Below are 18,637 nucleotides of genomic sequence, written 5' to 3' on the forward strand. Positions count from 1 at the left end.
GAGCTCAAGCAGGAACCTGGAGGTAGGAAGCACAGACTATTGAGAATGCTGCTTGCTGGTTTGCTCTCTGAACTACGTGCAACCTGCTTTCTTATATAACCCCAGCCCACCTGCTGGTGGTAGCACCTCCCACAATGGGCTGGGCCCCCACATCAATTAGCAATTAAGAAAATCCTCAGAGATGTGGTCACAGGCCAGTGTAATGGAGGAAATGCCTCAGTTTATCTCCCCCCTTCTCAGGTGTATCAGGTTGTCCAGTACATCTATTGATATGAAAGCTTCTTTTGCAACAGATGAAGACTATTACAGAGTTCCACAACTGGTCACACACAGAGATTAAGTATCTGTGAAATGCCCAGCCTTGAGTAACACATCTACAATGGAACCTCTACACCTAAGGCTCACGGAACATAGTAGAACAAGGGGTAGAGAGAATACTGATGAGTCTCTGAACTGTCATCAACGAAGCTTCCTGATGCAACAGAGGGCAATGAACAGAGGGCCACAAATGGCCAAAGTATAGAGAATAAGAGTCTTCAGAGTATGGGTCCTTAGACAGGACTCCTATATTAAACTTCACACACCCAGGGCTCAGAGACCATTGTAGAAGAGGGGTCAGAAGAGGGGAGGAGGTGCAGGACCATATGGAAATACTTACAGGCTTCTAGGAACTTGCTCATATGGACCTATAGCAATGGTGTCAGCATGCACAAGACCCATGCAAACTTAAGCAGACAAGAACCCAGCACAGGACTGTGTGGAAATGGGCAGCAGGCCCCAGTCTTGACTGAAGAACCACATTGGGCAGCTGATTACTCCTGGGTAAGGAAGAGCTGATCTTTAAGGGAGGGACTCTAGATAGGCTGACTAGACCCCAGTAGATGAACTTGCATTGAGGGGTATCAGGGGCACTAACTTGACTCAATAGGCCTTAACACAAATGACAGAATGTATGAAATCCAGTTGTGGGGGGCTATGGGGGGGTATGGATGGAGAAGGGCATATAAAGATAATTAAGATGTTGTGTATGAAGTACACAAAAATTCAGTTAAAAACACACAAAAAGAAATGTCTTGTTTTTAAATATTTTTATTGATTCTTTGAAAATTTTATACAGTATAATTTGATCATACTCAGGCCCCATCCCCTATTTCCGCCCCACCTTACTATCTCATTGTTTATTTTTTTTAATAGAGGGTCTTACTATGTAGCCCAGGCTGGCCTTGAACTCATAGTCCTCCTTCCTCAGCCTCCAGAATGCTGGAATAACAGATGTATACCTCCATGCCCAACAGGAGATGCCCTTTAAAAGAATATCCTTTTGTTATGAATCTCACATCATGGAAACATGAACATGTTCTTTTGAAGACATGTAGTAAAGAGTAGTGATTGGCAATTCAGAGAGATGGAAATTGGAAGTGACAGCTAACAACTCACCCTAGAAGGTAGAATGGAGTTAGGAATGGAAAGATGAACCAAACTGCTGTTCTCAGAATCCAGTGGCCCTGTCTTTCTCTATAATCTCAAAAATATTACAAGGTTCTCCATAAATGACAACTGAAGTGTGCCATAATAAACCCTACAGCCTAAAGAACCAGTTATCTTTCTCTGGGAAATGTGGATAGTATTTGCATATTTTACTATGGCTGCCTTCTAGTGTGATCTCATGCTAGAGTATTAAGATATGCATTTGAAAACATTAGGTTAGAATGCACAAAACAGACTTTATCATTATCTGTGATTTACAAAACTACCACTCCTCCTAAAATAACTGAGGCATAGTGATTCATGATGAGGTAAGGGAGGTAAGGGGTGTTTCTTTTCAAACTCTACAAGAAATTTTGTTAACAATAGCATACTTGTTTTTAATGGGGCCTTCAAGCTGAACACTAATACTGATAGTAGAAGGGGTAGGGGGAGATGCTTTTCTACCAAGTAAGGAAACTGCTAGGAGAATGACCTCTGTTCCTGTGTGTAAGTGATGAATAGCTGGAAGCAAAAATTTTTATCATAAAGCAATATTATATAATAGTTTCACAACTAAATATTAGATGCACATATAAGAAGCATGTATGAAATCTATATGTTGAAAACAACAGAAGACTGACAAAAATTATAGAAAATTCATATAATGGAAAATGTGTAGAGAATGAAAGACCAGCAGAGTAAAAATGTCAGTTGTCCCAAGTCATCTGTAGATACTATGTGAGATCAGTAAAAACACCAGTAGGATGCTTGTTTATTTAGTTACCAGGTTTAAAATTTTATATAGAAAGAAAAGAGAATTAAAATAGCTAAAATGATCATGTTCAAAAAAAAAAGAATAAAGTTAAAAGAATCCCAGTACACATTTAAAAATTTTGCTATACAAGTTCAGTAATCATGAATATGTCATATGTGTATATTACATGTATATATGTGTCTGTATGTGTACGTGTGTGTGTAAGCCCATAGAACAGAGTCTAGAAACAGACCTAAATACATATGGCCATTTTATCTCTGACACAGATACAAAAGCAATTCAAAAAAGAGACACTGTATGTGTGCATGTGTGTGAAAACCAGAGGTTAACAGCAGGTATCTTTGTTCTTCTTCTTGTTTTTTGAGATAAGGTCTCTCACTGAACCCAGAGCTTACCAATTGACTGACTGGCTGGCCAGTGAGCTCCAGGAGGCTGCCTTGTTTACTTTCCCCTCTCCCCCAGGAGTTACAGACACCACATCTGCTGCCTTGCCTGGCTTTCACCTGGGTGTTTGGGATCTGAACTCAGGTCCTCGTGTTTGCACAGCAGGCACTGTCTGCCCAGCACCAAGTATAATCTTTTCAACAAATTGTATTAAGAATAGCCACTGCTCTGTTACTCCCTCACCTTCTCTTTTTCTCTCCCACATAGACACACACCAAAAACTCTGTCTTAAACTTCACAACTTATATCAAGATTATTCAATGGAATGTAGTTCTAAATGCAAAACAAAACTATGAAACTTTTAGAAGAGACAGGAGCAAAACTTTACCTGGTGTTAAGACTTCTACCAATTAGGGGCTGGAGAGATGGTTCAGTGGTTAAGGACACTGGTTGTTCTTGCAGAAGACCCAGGTTCAAATCCCAGCACCCACATGGCAGCTAACAACTGTCCATAATTCCAGTTCCAAGGGATCTCACAGCCTCTTTCCTCCGTGGGCATTGCACAACACGGGTGCACTTACATACATGCAGGCAATACATGCATACACATAAAATAAAAATATTGAAAAAAAAAGACTTCTACCAAAAATACACTGTAAAAGAAAATAACTTGATAAATTAGACTTCATCAAAATTAGAAACTTTGCAGAAGTAGTCTCGGAAAAATCAAACTATAATGGCATACGGGAAGAAAGTACAATCATAAAGTTATAAAACATATATCCTCAAGAGACTATATCCCATATATATATGGAAGCTATGCATGAAAAGGCCTAAGTAGTCACTTAAACTGTCTTCAGTTGGATGTATTTCCCTAGATTTTAAATGCAGTATATATGCCAGTAATGAAATACATTTAAATATATTTCTCTGATTCATTCTGCTACAGTTTGACCGTAGATTTAAATACTTTTATTTTGGCACATTTTATAGAACTTTATCAGCATACTTTTTGCTTTTGAATTCTTCAGAATCATATTAATATTGATAAATACATAGAAGTGCAAAATGTCAGCACTTCATTTAGGTCATATCTGCACTGTGAATATGGTACCTTAAAATTACATTGTTAAAATTTTAATCAATTTAAAGTTAATTTGGTTATGCTGAATTTGTGAGAGAAAAACAAGTTTTATTTGGTAGGAACACCATTCTTGTCTGCTAGATTTTTATGTTACTAGACCATACGCTGTATTGACCACCAATTATCCTAGTGTGTCTTACAAGGTTGTTTGGCTTAGGGACCAACAAGATAAAATAAAATAAATAAATGTAAAAATATTTTTAAAGTATTTTGGTTCATTTCAGGATTTGTTTTTGTTGTTGTTGTTTTGGTTTTTTGAAACAGGGTCTCCAAGTAGCCCCAAGCTGGCCTGGAACTTGTTATGTAGATCAGGCTGGCCTGAATTTCACGGAGGTCCTCCTCCTCTGCCTCCTGAATGCTGGAACTAAAGGTGTGGGCCACCACACCTGGCCTGTTCAGTATTTTTGAGCAGCATATACAAAGCAATCCAAACAATTGTTCAAAATAGGAAAGGAAAGCTTAATATAAAATATCCTTTCAGCTAGTGTGTTATGTAGTTGTAGTACATACAGTGAATTCATTTTAGGGAACACTGTTTTAATCACTTGTTTGGTTTACTACATTGTTAGATTTTTCCCTATAGTAAATATTGAATTGTGTTCTCTTTTTGTATTTTTCAGGATGGAGGTTTGCTTCTGAATAACCCTTCAGCACTGGCCATGCATGAGTGTAAATGTCTCTGGCCAGATGCCCCATTAGAGTGCATAGTATCCCTGGGCACTGGACGTTATGATAGTGACGTCAGAAACTCGGCAACATACACAAGCTTGAAGACCAAACTTTCTAATGTGATCAATAGTGCTACAGATACAGAAGGTTGGTCCATTTCTGTGCTGCCTTAAGATACTTCAACTCACAGTATTTCATTTTTGGTAAAATATGATCTTAACTATGAAAAGGTATGTTGTACCTGTATTGTGGCCTTGGGAAGCACATGGGGGCTCCTCACCTTTTGCTCGTTCAGTGACCCTAAGAGAGTACTCTCCTGGAAGGTAGTCCACCTTTGCCTTAGCATTGGAGATGTATCTGAAGCAGATATGGCACAAAAACTTAGGTGGAGATTTGCCAGTTAAGAAAGGGAAAAACAACAAAAGGATTCCTATTGGTTCAAATGGTCATACTTGACTTAGTGGTGCACGCTTTTAATACCAGCACTTGAGAGGCAGAGGTAGGTGGATCTCTGTGAGATTGAAGCTAGCCTAGTCTACATACTGAGTTCCAGGCCAGCTGGGGCTACAGGGAGACCCTGTTTCAAAAACAAACAATGACAACAAAAAACACAGATGTTCAAATAATAACAGTGAGAGGGTTAAAGGACTTAAAGAATGGGATTATGTACTGATGTGGAAGTAAACTGGCATTAGAATACATTCTTGTTTCTACTCTTGCTGCCACTCTGGTATAGTCTTCTTAGAAAGGCCAAAGTGGGCTACTTAAAATATAAATAATCTTTCCCTTTCCCAAAACCCTGTAGACCTTCATTCAGTCCTTGTAAAACAAAGTCCAGAACCCGTCTTCCACTATGACCTACCAGACCTTACAAAACCCAGCCCCTGAATCCATCTCTTTCTCTCAAAGTGTATCTTACCACATTAATTCTTACTGTTCTCCATACTTGCTAAGAACTCACCTGCCTCAGGGCTTCTGCAGTTGCTGTACTGTCTCTTTAAGGCTCTCTGCCCCATACTTGTTTGGTCTTTCCTTCATTCAGGTCTCTGCTCCAATGCCTGTTCCTCAGGAGACCTTTCCTGACTGTTTCTCCATCTTTCTCACCATCTCACTGCAGCCACTTCTACTTACCCAGCCTGTTCTCTCTTCCCCTCTGCCTTTCAAAGCATTTGTCTCCTTATGAGTATAGATGTATGATTTGTTTATTGCTCATCTCTCTGTGCCATAGAATGCAAGGGAAAGGGCTAGAGGTTTAGTTCAGTGTTAGAGTGGTGGCCTACCATGTGTGAGGCCCTGAGATTGACCCTCAGCACCTTAAAAAAAATGCAAACTAGAGCATAGCCTGTTTATCTTGCCTTGTCCAGTTTACTATTTGATTCCAGTTCTTAGCACATAGTGAGCCTTTGGTGAATGTGTGTTGAATTTCTAGCTTTGGGATTTAGTTTTAGACCTCCTTTATTACTGTTTTATTTTTAAGTCCTGAAATGTATAATTAATTTTTTTCAATTAGAATTTAAAAGTTTTATTTTTCTTTTTTATAATTTTAGTTATTTTTATTTTATGTGTATGTGTGTATTGCCTGCATGAAGGTAAGTGCATCCATGTCATGCAATGCCCATGGAGGTCAGAAGAGGCTGTTGGATCCCCTGGGACTGGAGTTACAGACAGTTGTTAGCTGCCGTGTGGGTGCTGGGATTCAAACCTGGGTCTTCTGCAAGAACAGCCAGTGTTCTTAACCACTTAGCCATCTCTCCAGCCCCCAAAGTTTTTTCTACGTCATTCTCTATATATATCAGCATGCTATTGGTTAAATCATTAACCTAAGTGAAGTTCTTCAACTCTCTATTAAGGACTTTTATCCTTTAAAGAGTAACCTACAAAAACCTGATAAATGAATTTTTTTTTGCTATCTGGAATTTTGCCAAATTAGTAAGATATTCTTTTTCCTTCACTTTATTGAGTTATGACTGACAAAAATGTTTATAGTTAATGTGTACAATTTGGTTCACTATTATTTTTATTTTATGTTTGCGAGTGTCTTGCCTGTATGTAAGTGCACCTGTGTTGTACAGTGCTTGAAGAGATCAGAAGAGGGCATCAGATCCCCTGGAACTGGAGTTCCAAACAGTTGTTAGCTGCCATGTGGGTGCTGACAACTGAACCTGGGTCCTCTGCAAGAGCAGCCAGTGCTCTTAACTGCTGAGCCATCTCTCCAGTCCCCAATTTGGTGTTTTAATATAAGAACATTTTGTGTGGTGATTGCCACACTCAAGCTAATTAATATTACTATTTCTTGACATGGTTACCATTGTGTGTATATATATTGAAAACATTTAACAAATTTCAAATATATTTTATGCTATTATTTAACTATAGTTACTAAGCTTATATTTGAACTTTACTATTTATTCAGCTGTAATAATTGAAAATTTATACACTTTGACCAATGCCTTGCCCATCCCCAAACTCCAGGGCAACCACCATTCTACCCTCTGTTTCTGTAAACTTGATTATTTTAGATTCTACATACAAATAGCATGCAGTATTTGCCTGTTGGTATCTGGCTCGTTTCAATTAGTATAATGTCCTTCAGATTGATCTGTGTTGTTGCAGGTGACAGGATTATGTCTTAAAGCTGAATAATATCCCACTCTATGTGAGATACACACTGGAATACATATCTCAGTATTGGGAATAATGCTGCAGTGAGCATGAGAGGACAAATATCTCAAGATTCTAACTTCATTTCTTCAAAATATGTGCTCAGAGTGGGTTCTGGCTCTGGTGATGGTTCTATTTCTAGTTCTTCAAGGTGCCTTCGTAGTGTTTTGCGTAATGGTTGTGCCAGCCTGCATTCCTACCAGTGATGCACTATGGTCTCTTCTCCACATCCTCACCTCACTTCTTATCTCTTGTTTTTTTTTTTTTTAATACTAGTCAGTCTTACAGTGTGATTTGGTTTCTCCTTTTGGTTTTAATTGTATTTCTGTAATGATTCACTGCACTTTTCTTACTTGCTCAGACACAGCAGGCTTTAATCAACCAGTCTCCACTGCTTAAATCTGTACTTCAAGTAGACATGATGGACTCTAGGAGTTTTCAAAAGGCATAAAATGCAGCCTCATTGAACTTAATCTCTAGTTTAGATGCAAACAGTTAACTATGAAAAGAAATGTGAGAATTACATTGAAGCATATGTAATTGCCAATCATGAACTGTTTATGGAATACAAAAATCGCAATTCCATATGATCCAGTCTAATATATAAACATTTACTGATTAAATGATAAATATACATAAGGCTGAATCAAGAGGGGAAGTAAGACAGCTAACATGATTCTGTTGTATGGAATTCTCAAAATGACAAAGGGTGAGAAGGAGAGAGCTCGCTGTGAAAAGATGCAGGAACCTTTTAGGGTGATGGGAATGCTCATGATTTGCTTATCTGTTATCAAAGTGTGTCAAGTGGCTGGAGAGATGTCTCAGTAATTAAAAACACTGGCTACTCTTGCAGAGGACCCAGGTTCAGTTCTCAGCACCCACATGGCAGCTAACAACTGTCTGTAACTCCAGTTCCAGGGGATCTCTTGCCCTCTTCTGGCCTCCGTGAGCATTGCATGAACGTGGTGCATTTATATCACATGCAGGCCAAACACTGTACACATAAAATAAAAATAACAAAATAATTTTAATTGCTAAATAACACAATTGAAAATGGTGAATATTGTTGTGTATAAATTATAGCTCACTAAAGATGATCCCCCAAACTGAAAAACAAAAGTTAAGTTGGAAAGCACTTCATCGGGGAAAATAATGTAGTTAAGCAAGTTTTGGAATTTGGTAGACTGTGAAGTGTTTGGGAGGAGAATCTCAGTTTTCAGTTTGAATCTTACTGTGGATTTCTTGCTCGTACTGTTAGTTTGATGGTAAAACAAACAAATCTTTGTAATGTGCCTAAAATGATTTTAAGTGAAGAGAAACTTAATGAATCATTCCAGAACACTTGACCTTGTATCCTCTTTTCTTACCTACTTTTTCTCCATTTTTGTTTTAACAGAAGTTCATATAATGCTTGATGGTCTGTTGCCTCCTGACACATATTTCAGATTCAATCCTGTCATGTGTGAAAACATACCTCTAGATGAAAGTCGAAATGAAAAGCTGGACCAGCTGCAACTGGAAGGATTGAAGTACATAGAAAGAAACGAACAAAAGATGAAAAAGGTTGCAAAAATATTAAGTCAAGAAAAAACAACTCTGCAGAAAATCAATGATTGGATAAAGTTAAAAACAGACATGTATGAAGGCCTTCCATTCTTTTCAAAGTTGTGATGAGTGTATGTCTGTGTTCTCATAAATGGAGGCCTGCTCAGAAGAACCACCAAACTCAGTAGGGAACTGTGGCATTCAAAATGAGTGAATTTTGGAATACTTAACGAATTCTGGGGAATCCTGAAAGATGGTGCTTAGACCAGCTCTCACAGCATAGATGATGTGTTTGGTTATGGAATTCATATGGGAATTGGGCTTTTAAGATGGTCATAAGCTTTAGGCATTTTATTATTGTGATAGTTTTAGTATATATTGATCTTAAATCGTTTGATGTTTGAAAGTTTGTTAATATATGTGCCAAACAAGAAGTGGAAAATAAACTTTGTGCTTTTGCCTCTAGTCATCACAATCATGTTGAATTTATGTGCTCATTGGTTTTCTTTCATGTGGAAAAGCTAGTTTCTTTTTACATTTACACTAAGCGTTTTTTTCTAGCTGCATCCTACACTCCACGTGCGACCTTTTACTGTAAAAAATATCTAGATGCAGAAAATGAAATTTTCTTTATTAAAATACATTTACATTTCAAATATATGAAAGAACCTGTTACAGTTTTCTATTCAGAAAGATGGGTGAACATCCAATGAACTATCTTTTCCTCTTGAAATTTCAAGATAATGCTGTGTTAACTTTTCTAGCTCTAACTAGCTTATCATTCACTGTTACAAAATCAGTTGTTTGAATTACTGAGAAAACATTCTTAACAAAAATAAACTATTAAGATCAGTTGTTCAAGGCTAATGTCATTTTTGTTTTTAATTGCTTACAATGGAACTCCCCATTCCTTGAAGCATTTGAACCCACCCATCAACAGTAACATTTTAAGAAGAAATGCTAATCTTCTTTATTAACCCTTTAACCATATGGATTTCATAGAAGTTAGAACCTGCTGCTATATGCCAAAAAATATTCATTTTTGTTGTGTTATTTCTCCATTTGCCATGTAAATCCTTACATCCAGCTGAGATTTCCCAAGAAGGTGAAACAAAGGCGAGTGCTCTCTGCTAAAGCTGACCCTGCTGCCTAGGTTGTCATGTTACTTTGCAGGTTGGTTCACTGAGGGATGAGATATACTTCAGACACCTAGGGAGACTTGAGACCATGCATAGTGGTCTGCTGTCTGCTGCACACTCTGTCTGTTCACGACCTTGGGGATGGTGGGCAATCTGTGAAGAATTCAGCTTTTTCACTTGTAAAACATCAAAAGCTAATTGTAAAATTTTGTAACATCTTTCTTAGTTTTTAGGAACAAGATAAATAAGTTTCCAGTGATTCAGAAGATAATGCAAAATAATCCTTTTAGATTATGCAACTAGACTGACTTTTAAGTATAAGAAAAATAGAAATGACTAGAAAACTACAGTCTGAGAATTATTTCTAATATAGCAAATTGCAAGCACAATAACCCAGAAATGGTGCAGTTTACACAGTTGCTCCCTATAAGGTCACTCTCTCCTTGACCCGGTACAGTTCATATTCTGTAGCTGAAGTTCAGTCCCTTGCTTGTACTTGGCCAGTCGTTGCCTTCTGGAGCAGAACCATCTGCAAGGTGCTCTAGCCTCAACGACATTCTTCAGTTTCATAGCATAGTAATTACATAAGATTTTTCACCCCAACAGAAACTATATCCGTGTGGTAGGTGTTTTCATTTGTTCTTGACTCAATCTGTACTTGATACTGTACGAGTAATTCCCATGAGATAACCCTTATTTTTATAATGAAGCCAGAACTTTCTGTGTCCAAAGGCCACCCTAGAAGTAAAGCCTGCCACCCACAGAAGAAAGAGATGGAGAAATGAATTGCCAGCCCTACACAGGTAAAATGCCTTCCTTTCTCAAAGAATCAGCAAGAAAGAACAATATAAAATTTAAATTCTTGGATTGCATTAACAAGAGAATAAGAATTATTTGGATGGTCAGGCCTTTTTGGCTATCTCAGAAATAATATTGTTTTAACAAATGGTATACTGGCAATATTTCAGTTCTGTTCTTCCTGTGGATACTATTGTTTATTATAAATGGTACCAGGGCTGGAGAGATGGCTCAGCGGTTAAGAGCACCAGCTGTTCTTGCAGAACACCCAGACTCCAATCCCAGCACCCACATGATGGCTAACAACCATCTGTAACTCCAGTTCCAGGGAATCCAATGCCCTTTTCTATCCTCCATGGGCACTGTATGACACAGATGCACTTGCATACATGCACACAATACATGCATACACATAAAAAAAAACTTTTAAAAATAGTACCTCAGCCAGGGTTGGTGCATGATCATAAGGAAACTTCAGTCTTCCATGCCTCTGTGAACTTGCTCATATGAACTTGCAACAACAGTGACAGCATGCACAAGACTCATGCAGGTCAATCAGAAAAAACACAGCGTTGGACTGAGGAAATGGGCAACAGACCCCAACCTTAGCCAAAGAACTATTGGCAGCTGATTACTTCTGGTGAGGGAGAGTTGATCTTCTTTAAAGGAGAGACACTAGATGGGCTGACTAGACTCCAGTGGATGAATTTGCAATGAGGGACATCTGGGAGGAAAACTTGACTCAATAGGCCCTAACATATATGACAGAATGCATTAAATCTGGTATGGGGTATTATGGGGAAATGTGGATGGGGGTGGGGGTAAAAGATGATTAAGATGTTTTGTATGAAATGCACAAAAAATCAACAGAAATACACACTGAAAAAATAAAGATAAAAATAGTACCTCAGGTATATGTTACATATCATTCATTGGCTGGAAAAAAAAGAACGTATTCTTGTCTCTAAATTTAACGACAACTAAATCTGAGTAGTTCTACAAATTGATATAAAATAAAGAAAAGTGAAAGTTGAAAAAAAAAATAGTACCTCAGACAGAATTGGCTTTAGAGGACTGGGGGCTGGATGGGATTTCCTCAAAGGGGCAGAGAGTACATTGCTTGGATTATAATTATAGTGTAGCCCCTCATACATTTTTATCCAGGAGAAGGTAGACATCATAAACATCATAGAAACTTCTTGAGAGGAAAAGAAGTCATGGAAAGCCTACATGCAGTCTGATGGGATAGATGACTCTTCAGCGTTGTACTGGGAGGGAGCAGCTGGAAATACTGCTTACCTTTGCAACTTAACAATAAAGCTTCTAACTGCTGAAGTAGTTAGGACTCCTTAAATTCGAAACCCAGAATTTTACCTAACTTCCTCTGCCCTGAAATAGTTCTAGTCAGCAGGGCATGGTGGTGCACTCCTGTGATCAAAGAGTCTGAGAGGCTGTAGCGGGCGAATCAAGAATTCAAGGCTAGCCTAGGCTCCATAGCTACTCTGAGATCAACCTGGGCTACATAGAGAGCTCTAGGCCAACCTGGGCTACTGAGTAAAACCCTGTCTTGAAAGATGGGGGCCAGTGAGGTGGCTCAGCAGGTAAAAGTACTTGCTACTGTTGAGCTTAACAACCTGAGTTCAATCCCTGGGACCCACCTGGTGGAAGCAGGAGGAGAGGGGGATAGAGGAAGAGTTCTAATCATTTGAAAGTATTTAACAAGCACCAATGCTAATAGTTGGCAAATATGGCCAACATGTGAGTGCACAGTACCACAAATGGTTTATAGGTTAAAAAGTGTGAGCTAAACATTGTTGCTTTCTTAGGAAAAGCTGCCCAGGTGTCATGGCTAGGAAACAGAGAGCCAAGACCGATGCACACTCTTAACAAAACTCTATCCTCTTACCTAGAATGACCTTTTCTGGAATGTTGTGAAGTGACTTCAACTCCAACTTACTGAACTGAGTTTGTGAGAGTTTGGGGCTTAGTCTGTGAAGAAATATACATATATTAGTAAAGATCGCCTCAGTCTTCATGACCTCTGAGCTTTTTTTAAAAAAAAAAATACTCCAATGGTGGATTATGTGACTATATTTCATGTCTTTGTTTAGCCATGCTGGGCTCCATTGTTCCACACAGTGTGCTCTACTAGCAATAGTTTGTACCTCTAGATGACTTTGCAAATCATGGGATGGGGACAGAGGAGAGGATGTCTAGGGGAGCTACTGGCACTTACACTTCAGCCAGAGATGGCAAATATTTTGCGATGCCCTGGATGTGGGGCAGCCCTTCCTAATGAAGAACTTGCTTACCCAGTGTACCAACATCTCTGCCTTTGAGAAACTGGGAGCTTCTTCACAGACTGCCCCAGAATGCCTATATGCCGGAAACTGAAGATGTCCTCTTCGGTTTGGATGAATAGACCACTTGTAACTTTCCATTCTGACTCCACCCCAGCAAATTCTCTTCACATTCATTGCTCCATGTTCTTTTTTTAGCTTCTTGCCAAGTTTAAATACAACAGAACTGTTCACTTAATTTTACTTTTAAAGCAAATCTATGGCAATTTCTCTTTCATGACTAAGGAAATAGGAAGAAGGGAGAGCACATTAAAAAACAGTTTGTTCTGTTCCTGGCTGGAGCTACCAAACTTCCAATAAGGACTCATAGAATACAGATGTCCCTGAGCTAAACTGTTTGCATGTGTTTGTCCACGGATTTGATAAATGTGTCTCTCAGAAAGCACACTGTTTTGTTCATTATAACCTTTATTTAACTGATGTAAGTGGTTTCAGATTCATCACACTCCACAGATATACATTATTAATTTAGACAATTAGTTTTTGCTAAAAAATAAAATACTGGACCTGTGAAATGGCTCAGTGGGCAAAGATGTCTGCCACCAAGCCTGATAACCTGAATCCATTCCTGGAACTCACACAGTGGAGGAGAGAACCAAGTCTGACAAGTTATCCTCTGATTCATTCTCTCTCTCTCTCTCTCTCTCTCTCTCTCTCTCTCTCTCGCTCACCACAGATACACACACCACCATCTCTCCATCACATATACACACACAAAGTAAAAAGTAAAATATTAAGCTAGGTATGGTGGTGCATACCTGTAATCTTAGCACTCAGAAGGGAGAGACAAAAGAATCAGAAATTCAAGGCCAGCTTGGGCTACTTAGTGAGTTCAGTGCCAGTCTGGGCTACAAATTCTGCTTCAGAAAAGAGATAGATAGATTAGATTAGATAGATAGATAGATAGATAGATAGATAGATAGATAGATAGATAGATGATAGATAGATGATAGATGATAAAAAGATGACATAGATAGATAGATGATAGATAGATAGATGATAGATAGATGATAGATAATTGATAGATAATTGATGATAGATGATAAAAAGATGACATAGATAGATAGATGATAGATGATAGATAATTGATAGATAATTGATGATAGATGATAGATGATAAAAAGATGACATAGATCATAGATAGATGATAGATAGATGATAGATGATAGATAATTGATGATAGATGATAGATAGATAGATAGATAGATAGATAGATAGATAAAATATCTACTGTAACGTTGATTTGACTTCATTATTTAAAAAAAAAACTTTAGCAGATGGAGACTCTTACAGAGTTCTACAACTGGTCAAACACAGAGAATGTCTGTGAGATGTCTAGCCCTAAGTGACACATCTATAATAGTACCTCTACACTCAAGGCTCATGGAACCTAATGGAACAGGAGGTAGAGAAAATACTAATGCATCTCTCAATTCTTACCAGTGAAGCTTCTTCATGCCAACAGAGTATGATGCACACAGAAGGCCACAACTGTCCCAAGTGTAGAGAATAAGAGACTGCAGAGTACATGTCCCTGGATAGGACTCCTATATTAAACCTCTGCCACCCAGGGCTCAGGGGCCACTGTAGAAGAGGGGGAAGATAGACTGTAAAAACCAGGGGTGGTGCAGGACCACAAGGAAATAGTTGTGTAGACTTCTGAGAACTTCCTCATATGAATTTATAGCAATGGTGACAGCATACACAAGACCCATGCAAACTCAAACCAGACAAAATCCCAGCACAGAACTGGAGAAATGGGCAGGAGACCCCAACCTCAGCTGAGGAGCTGTTGGCAACTGATCACTGCTAGGTGAGGGAGAGTTGATTTTCCTTAAGGGAGTGATGCTGGATAAGCTGATCATGTTCCAGTGGATGAAATTACATCGAGGGACAGCTGGGAACACAAACTTGACTCAATAGGCCTTAATATGACAGAATGCATGAAATTCAGTGGGTATTCTATAGGGGGTGAAGATAGGGGAGAGGTTCTAAATATGACTAAGATTATGAAATGCACAAAAAATCAATAAAACCATTTTGATGAAAAAATCTAAAAGTTTTAGCTTTATTACAGCTCATTTCTTGCCTTTAGGCTATATATTGTGAGACATGATGGTTAATATTGTCAACTTGACATGATCTGGAATCACCTAGGAGACAAGCCTTAGAACATGCCTATGAGGAAGTTTCTAGATTTGGTTAATTTAGGTGAGAAAACCTGCCTTATCTGTGGATGGCACCATTTCATGGGCTGAGATCCCAGACTGACTATAAAGGAGAAAATGAGCTGAGATCTAGTCTCTCTCTCTTCTCTCTCTCTCTCTCTCTCTCTCTCTCTCTCTCTCTCTCTATCTATCTCTATGTCCCCCCCACCCCAACTGTGGGTGAAATGTACCTATGTCTCTAGCTCCACCCTGCGTGCCTTCCCTCCACCATGATAGACCCCAGCCCAGAAATGTAAACCAAAATAAACTCTTCCTTAGGTTGCCTTTGTCAGGTGATTTTCTTACAGCAACAAAACAAGTAACTAATATAAATTATCTTAAAGGTTTCAGTCTAATTTAATATGAAAAGATTAGATGGTCCACAGTGGTCTAGAGCTCTAATAACTGGCATTTTTGCTATCTGGTTTCATAAGAACCTCATGAGATGGAAGTGTCATCATCATTTCCATTTTATGTAGTATCAATGAGATGACAGGCAAGAACAGTATTTCTTGACTATTCGCTCATTGTCAATGGGAAATTATAGGCAACAGTACCAACATGTCTACAGCAGCCTTTCCAAAATTAAGTCTGTATTTAGAATTACAAATAAGGTCATATCCTTTCAGATCCTGCATTCTAACCATAGCTACGTGTTCAGTGCCTGATTTGTGCTATTAACATGCTTTTCAGTAAAAGTGTCTGTTTCATAGAAGAATAAAACAATCAACAAGTGGGGCTGGAGAGATGGCTCAGCGGTTAAGAACACTGGCTGTTCTTGCAGAAGACCCAGGTTTGAATCCCATCACCCACATGGTAGCTAACAACTGCCCATAACTCCAGTTCCAAAGGATCCAACAGCCTCTTCTGTCCTCCGTGGACGTTGTACAACATGGGTGCACTTACCTACAGGTAGGCATAACACTCATACACATAAAAAATAAAAATAATATATAAAATATTTTTAAAATGTCAACAAGTACTCCTTTTTAAAGTACACACTTGTACTATGCTTTTGAAAGACAAAGTAATGGACAGCAATCCAAATGTCCACCAGTTATCTGAGAAGAAAGGACAGACATATCACCACATATTAATTATATTGCATTGTGTTCCCAAGATACAAGTTTCAAAAAAGTATAATATTTTAAATTAACCATCAAAATAATTTTTGTAAGAATGTGAATACAAGAGATGGCTCAATGGTTAAGAGCACTAGCTGCTCTTGCAGAGGACCCAGGTTCAAATCCCAGCACCACATGGCAACTGACAACCATCCATAACCCCAGTTCCAGAGGATCTGATGCCCTCTTCTGTCCTCTGAGGGTACTACATAATATGGGTACACTTTCATGCATGTAGCCATGTGTGTGATTCTGGCATTGGGATGGCATTGGGGAGATTATTAGCTTGAGGGCAGCTCTAGCTACATGAGACTTTGTCAGAAGAAGGAGGAGGGGGAGGAGGAGGAGGAGGAGGAGGAGGAGGAAGAGAAGGAGAAGGAGAAAGAGGAGGAGGAGGAAGAAGAGGAGGAGGGGGAAGAGGAGGAAGGGGAGGAGGCAGAGGCAGAAGGATTATTAGTTTGAGGGTAGCTCTAGCTACATGAGACCTTGTCAGAAGAAGGAGGAGGGGGAGGAGGAGGAGGAGAAAGAAGGGGAGGAAGAAGAGGAGGAGGAAGAGGAGGAGGGGGAGGAGGCAGAGGCAGAAGGATTATTAGTTTGAGGGTAGCTCTAGCTACATGAGACCTTGTCAGAAGAAGGAGGAGGAGGCGGGGAGGATTGAAAATTACCCATACCTTGTCCAGACCAGAGAGTATTTTTAAACGGTGAAAGTGATCAAATATTCTATGTCAAAATACATGTCCTTTGTTTTCATCTATAATGCCTGGCTAAGCAAGGATTTTCTCCTTCTGTTTTGTACAATTGAGTCATTTTTGAAAAAGAATATTCTAGTGTAACAAATAATCATTGTGCTTTTGTGTGGATAGTAACCTATGAGCATTCCAAGGAATTCTTAATAGTCTCTCAAAATGAAAACGTTAAAACCAGTGTATTTATACCTCTCGCTGCCTTTCAGATTTAGTCTTAGCATATGCCTTTTTCTATAATACTGGTAGAATTGAGTAACTTAGCACTCTTTTATATTTGTCCATAATTAAAACCACATTCTTGTATATCACAGATTGTTATTTTGCTGGTTTTGAATGAACATGTTTGATATCAGGATACACTTAATCCTCACATATCTAAACATGCCCTATTGTCATGCTTAAGTATGTGAGAAATGCCCAATGCTTAACTTAAACTCGACTGTGGAAGCAATGGAGTTTTAGACTATGTTAGAGTATGATGCAAGTGTCTGGGTTTATATGCAGATAGAATATAACAAAAAACCACGTGCTTCAAATGTTCTGCTGAAGTTTAGATAGTACAGAATAGCATTCTCATTTTTTAAAATATTTTATATATTATGTTTATTTTATGTGTATGAGTACCTTGCCCATATGTAAGAAAGCCAGAAGACATTGGATTCCCCTGGAACTGGAGTTATAGTTGTTATTAGCTGCCATGTGGGTGCTGGGAATTGAACCATGTCCTCTGCAAGAGCAGTCAGTGCTCTTAACTGCCAAGCCATCTCTGTAGCCCCTAAATTTTCAATTTTTGAGCATGAATGATAACATCTGGTCTTCAGACAATGTCCCATGTGTATTCAATAGTGTATGGAAATTGCTGTAGCCAGCTCCCTACAAATGTAATTATCAGCTTAATAAGAATTGGAACTCTACTTCAACCCTTTTATGAATAATATCTTACAATCAGAGAATTATGAGGGGAAAGGGGATCTCTCTGCCCAAAATGATGAACAGATATATTATGAAAATAGCTGCCAAACTGATGACTTTGACTTTTAAACTTAAAGCTAAAACTTATATTGCTTCTTTATGGATCATTACAGCCATGTCCTGCTGTCTCCACACCCCATCTTTAAGAATCTCTTTTTCCCTCTTCTGGACCCCTTTCCATTTCTCTAGGCTATATACACACTCACTCCCACAGAAATACACATATGTAAAATTCAGAAGGTAGGATTGGTTTATGAGGGAGAGCATGTGTGTTTTTCTGAACCTGAGTTACCAAAAGAGGGAAATCCTTACTGGGACGTAAATAACTGAAATCATATAATTTTCTTTATTTTTATTTTTATCTCAGTACATATTCTCAATTCAATTTGCCACAGGCTTCTTAGACATACTTCACACTTGTGATACCACTACATGTGTTATTGAGCTTTCATATTTTTTTTAAATTTGGACTTAACCAAATCATCTGCCTTGCACCATTATCAAAAGCTGGGGTAATGAAATTGCTTTTAAAAGCAGTTTTTGAAAGTGTTTCTGAAAGTGAGGTGTGTGCCTAGTGCAAGAAGGTAGACTCAGGCTGGGAACATTTCCATGAGCCAGGACCCTTTCTAGACAATGTCACAGATCA

At 38.6% G+C, this 18,637-nt stretch overlaps 1 protein-coding gene across 2 annotated transcripts in view; it reads left to right on the forward strand.

The window, feature by feature from the left end:
• Pnpla8 (patatin like phospholipase domain containing 8) overlaps window positions 1-9,506 on the forward strand; it is a 49,468-nt gene extending 39,962 nt beyond the window's left edge. For both annotated transcript variants that reach the window (XM_008830690.3, XM_008830691.3), the window contains exons 9-10: window positions 4,391-4,586; window positions 8,497-9,506. In XM_008830690.3, the coding sequence (XP_008828912.1) occupies window positions 4,391-4,586; window positions 8,497-8,771 (471 nt within the window). In that variant the 3' untranslated portion in view covers window positions 8,772-9,506. The remainder of the gene's footprint in view (window positions 1-4,390; window positions 4,587-8,496) is intronic.
• The last annotated feature ends 9,131 nt before the right edge of the window (window positions 9,507-18,637 follow it).

Source organism: Nannospalax galili, unplaced genomic scaffold (genome assembly GCF_000622305.1).
Source record: "Nannospalax galili isolate Female #2095 unplaced genomic scaffold, S.galili_v1.0 scaffold312, whole genome shotgun sequence".
NCBI classification, from domain to species: domain Eukaryota; kingdom Metazoa; phylum Chordata; class Mammalia; order Rodentia; family Spalacidae; genus Nannospalax; species Nannospalax galili.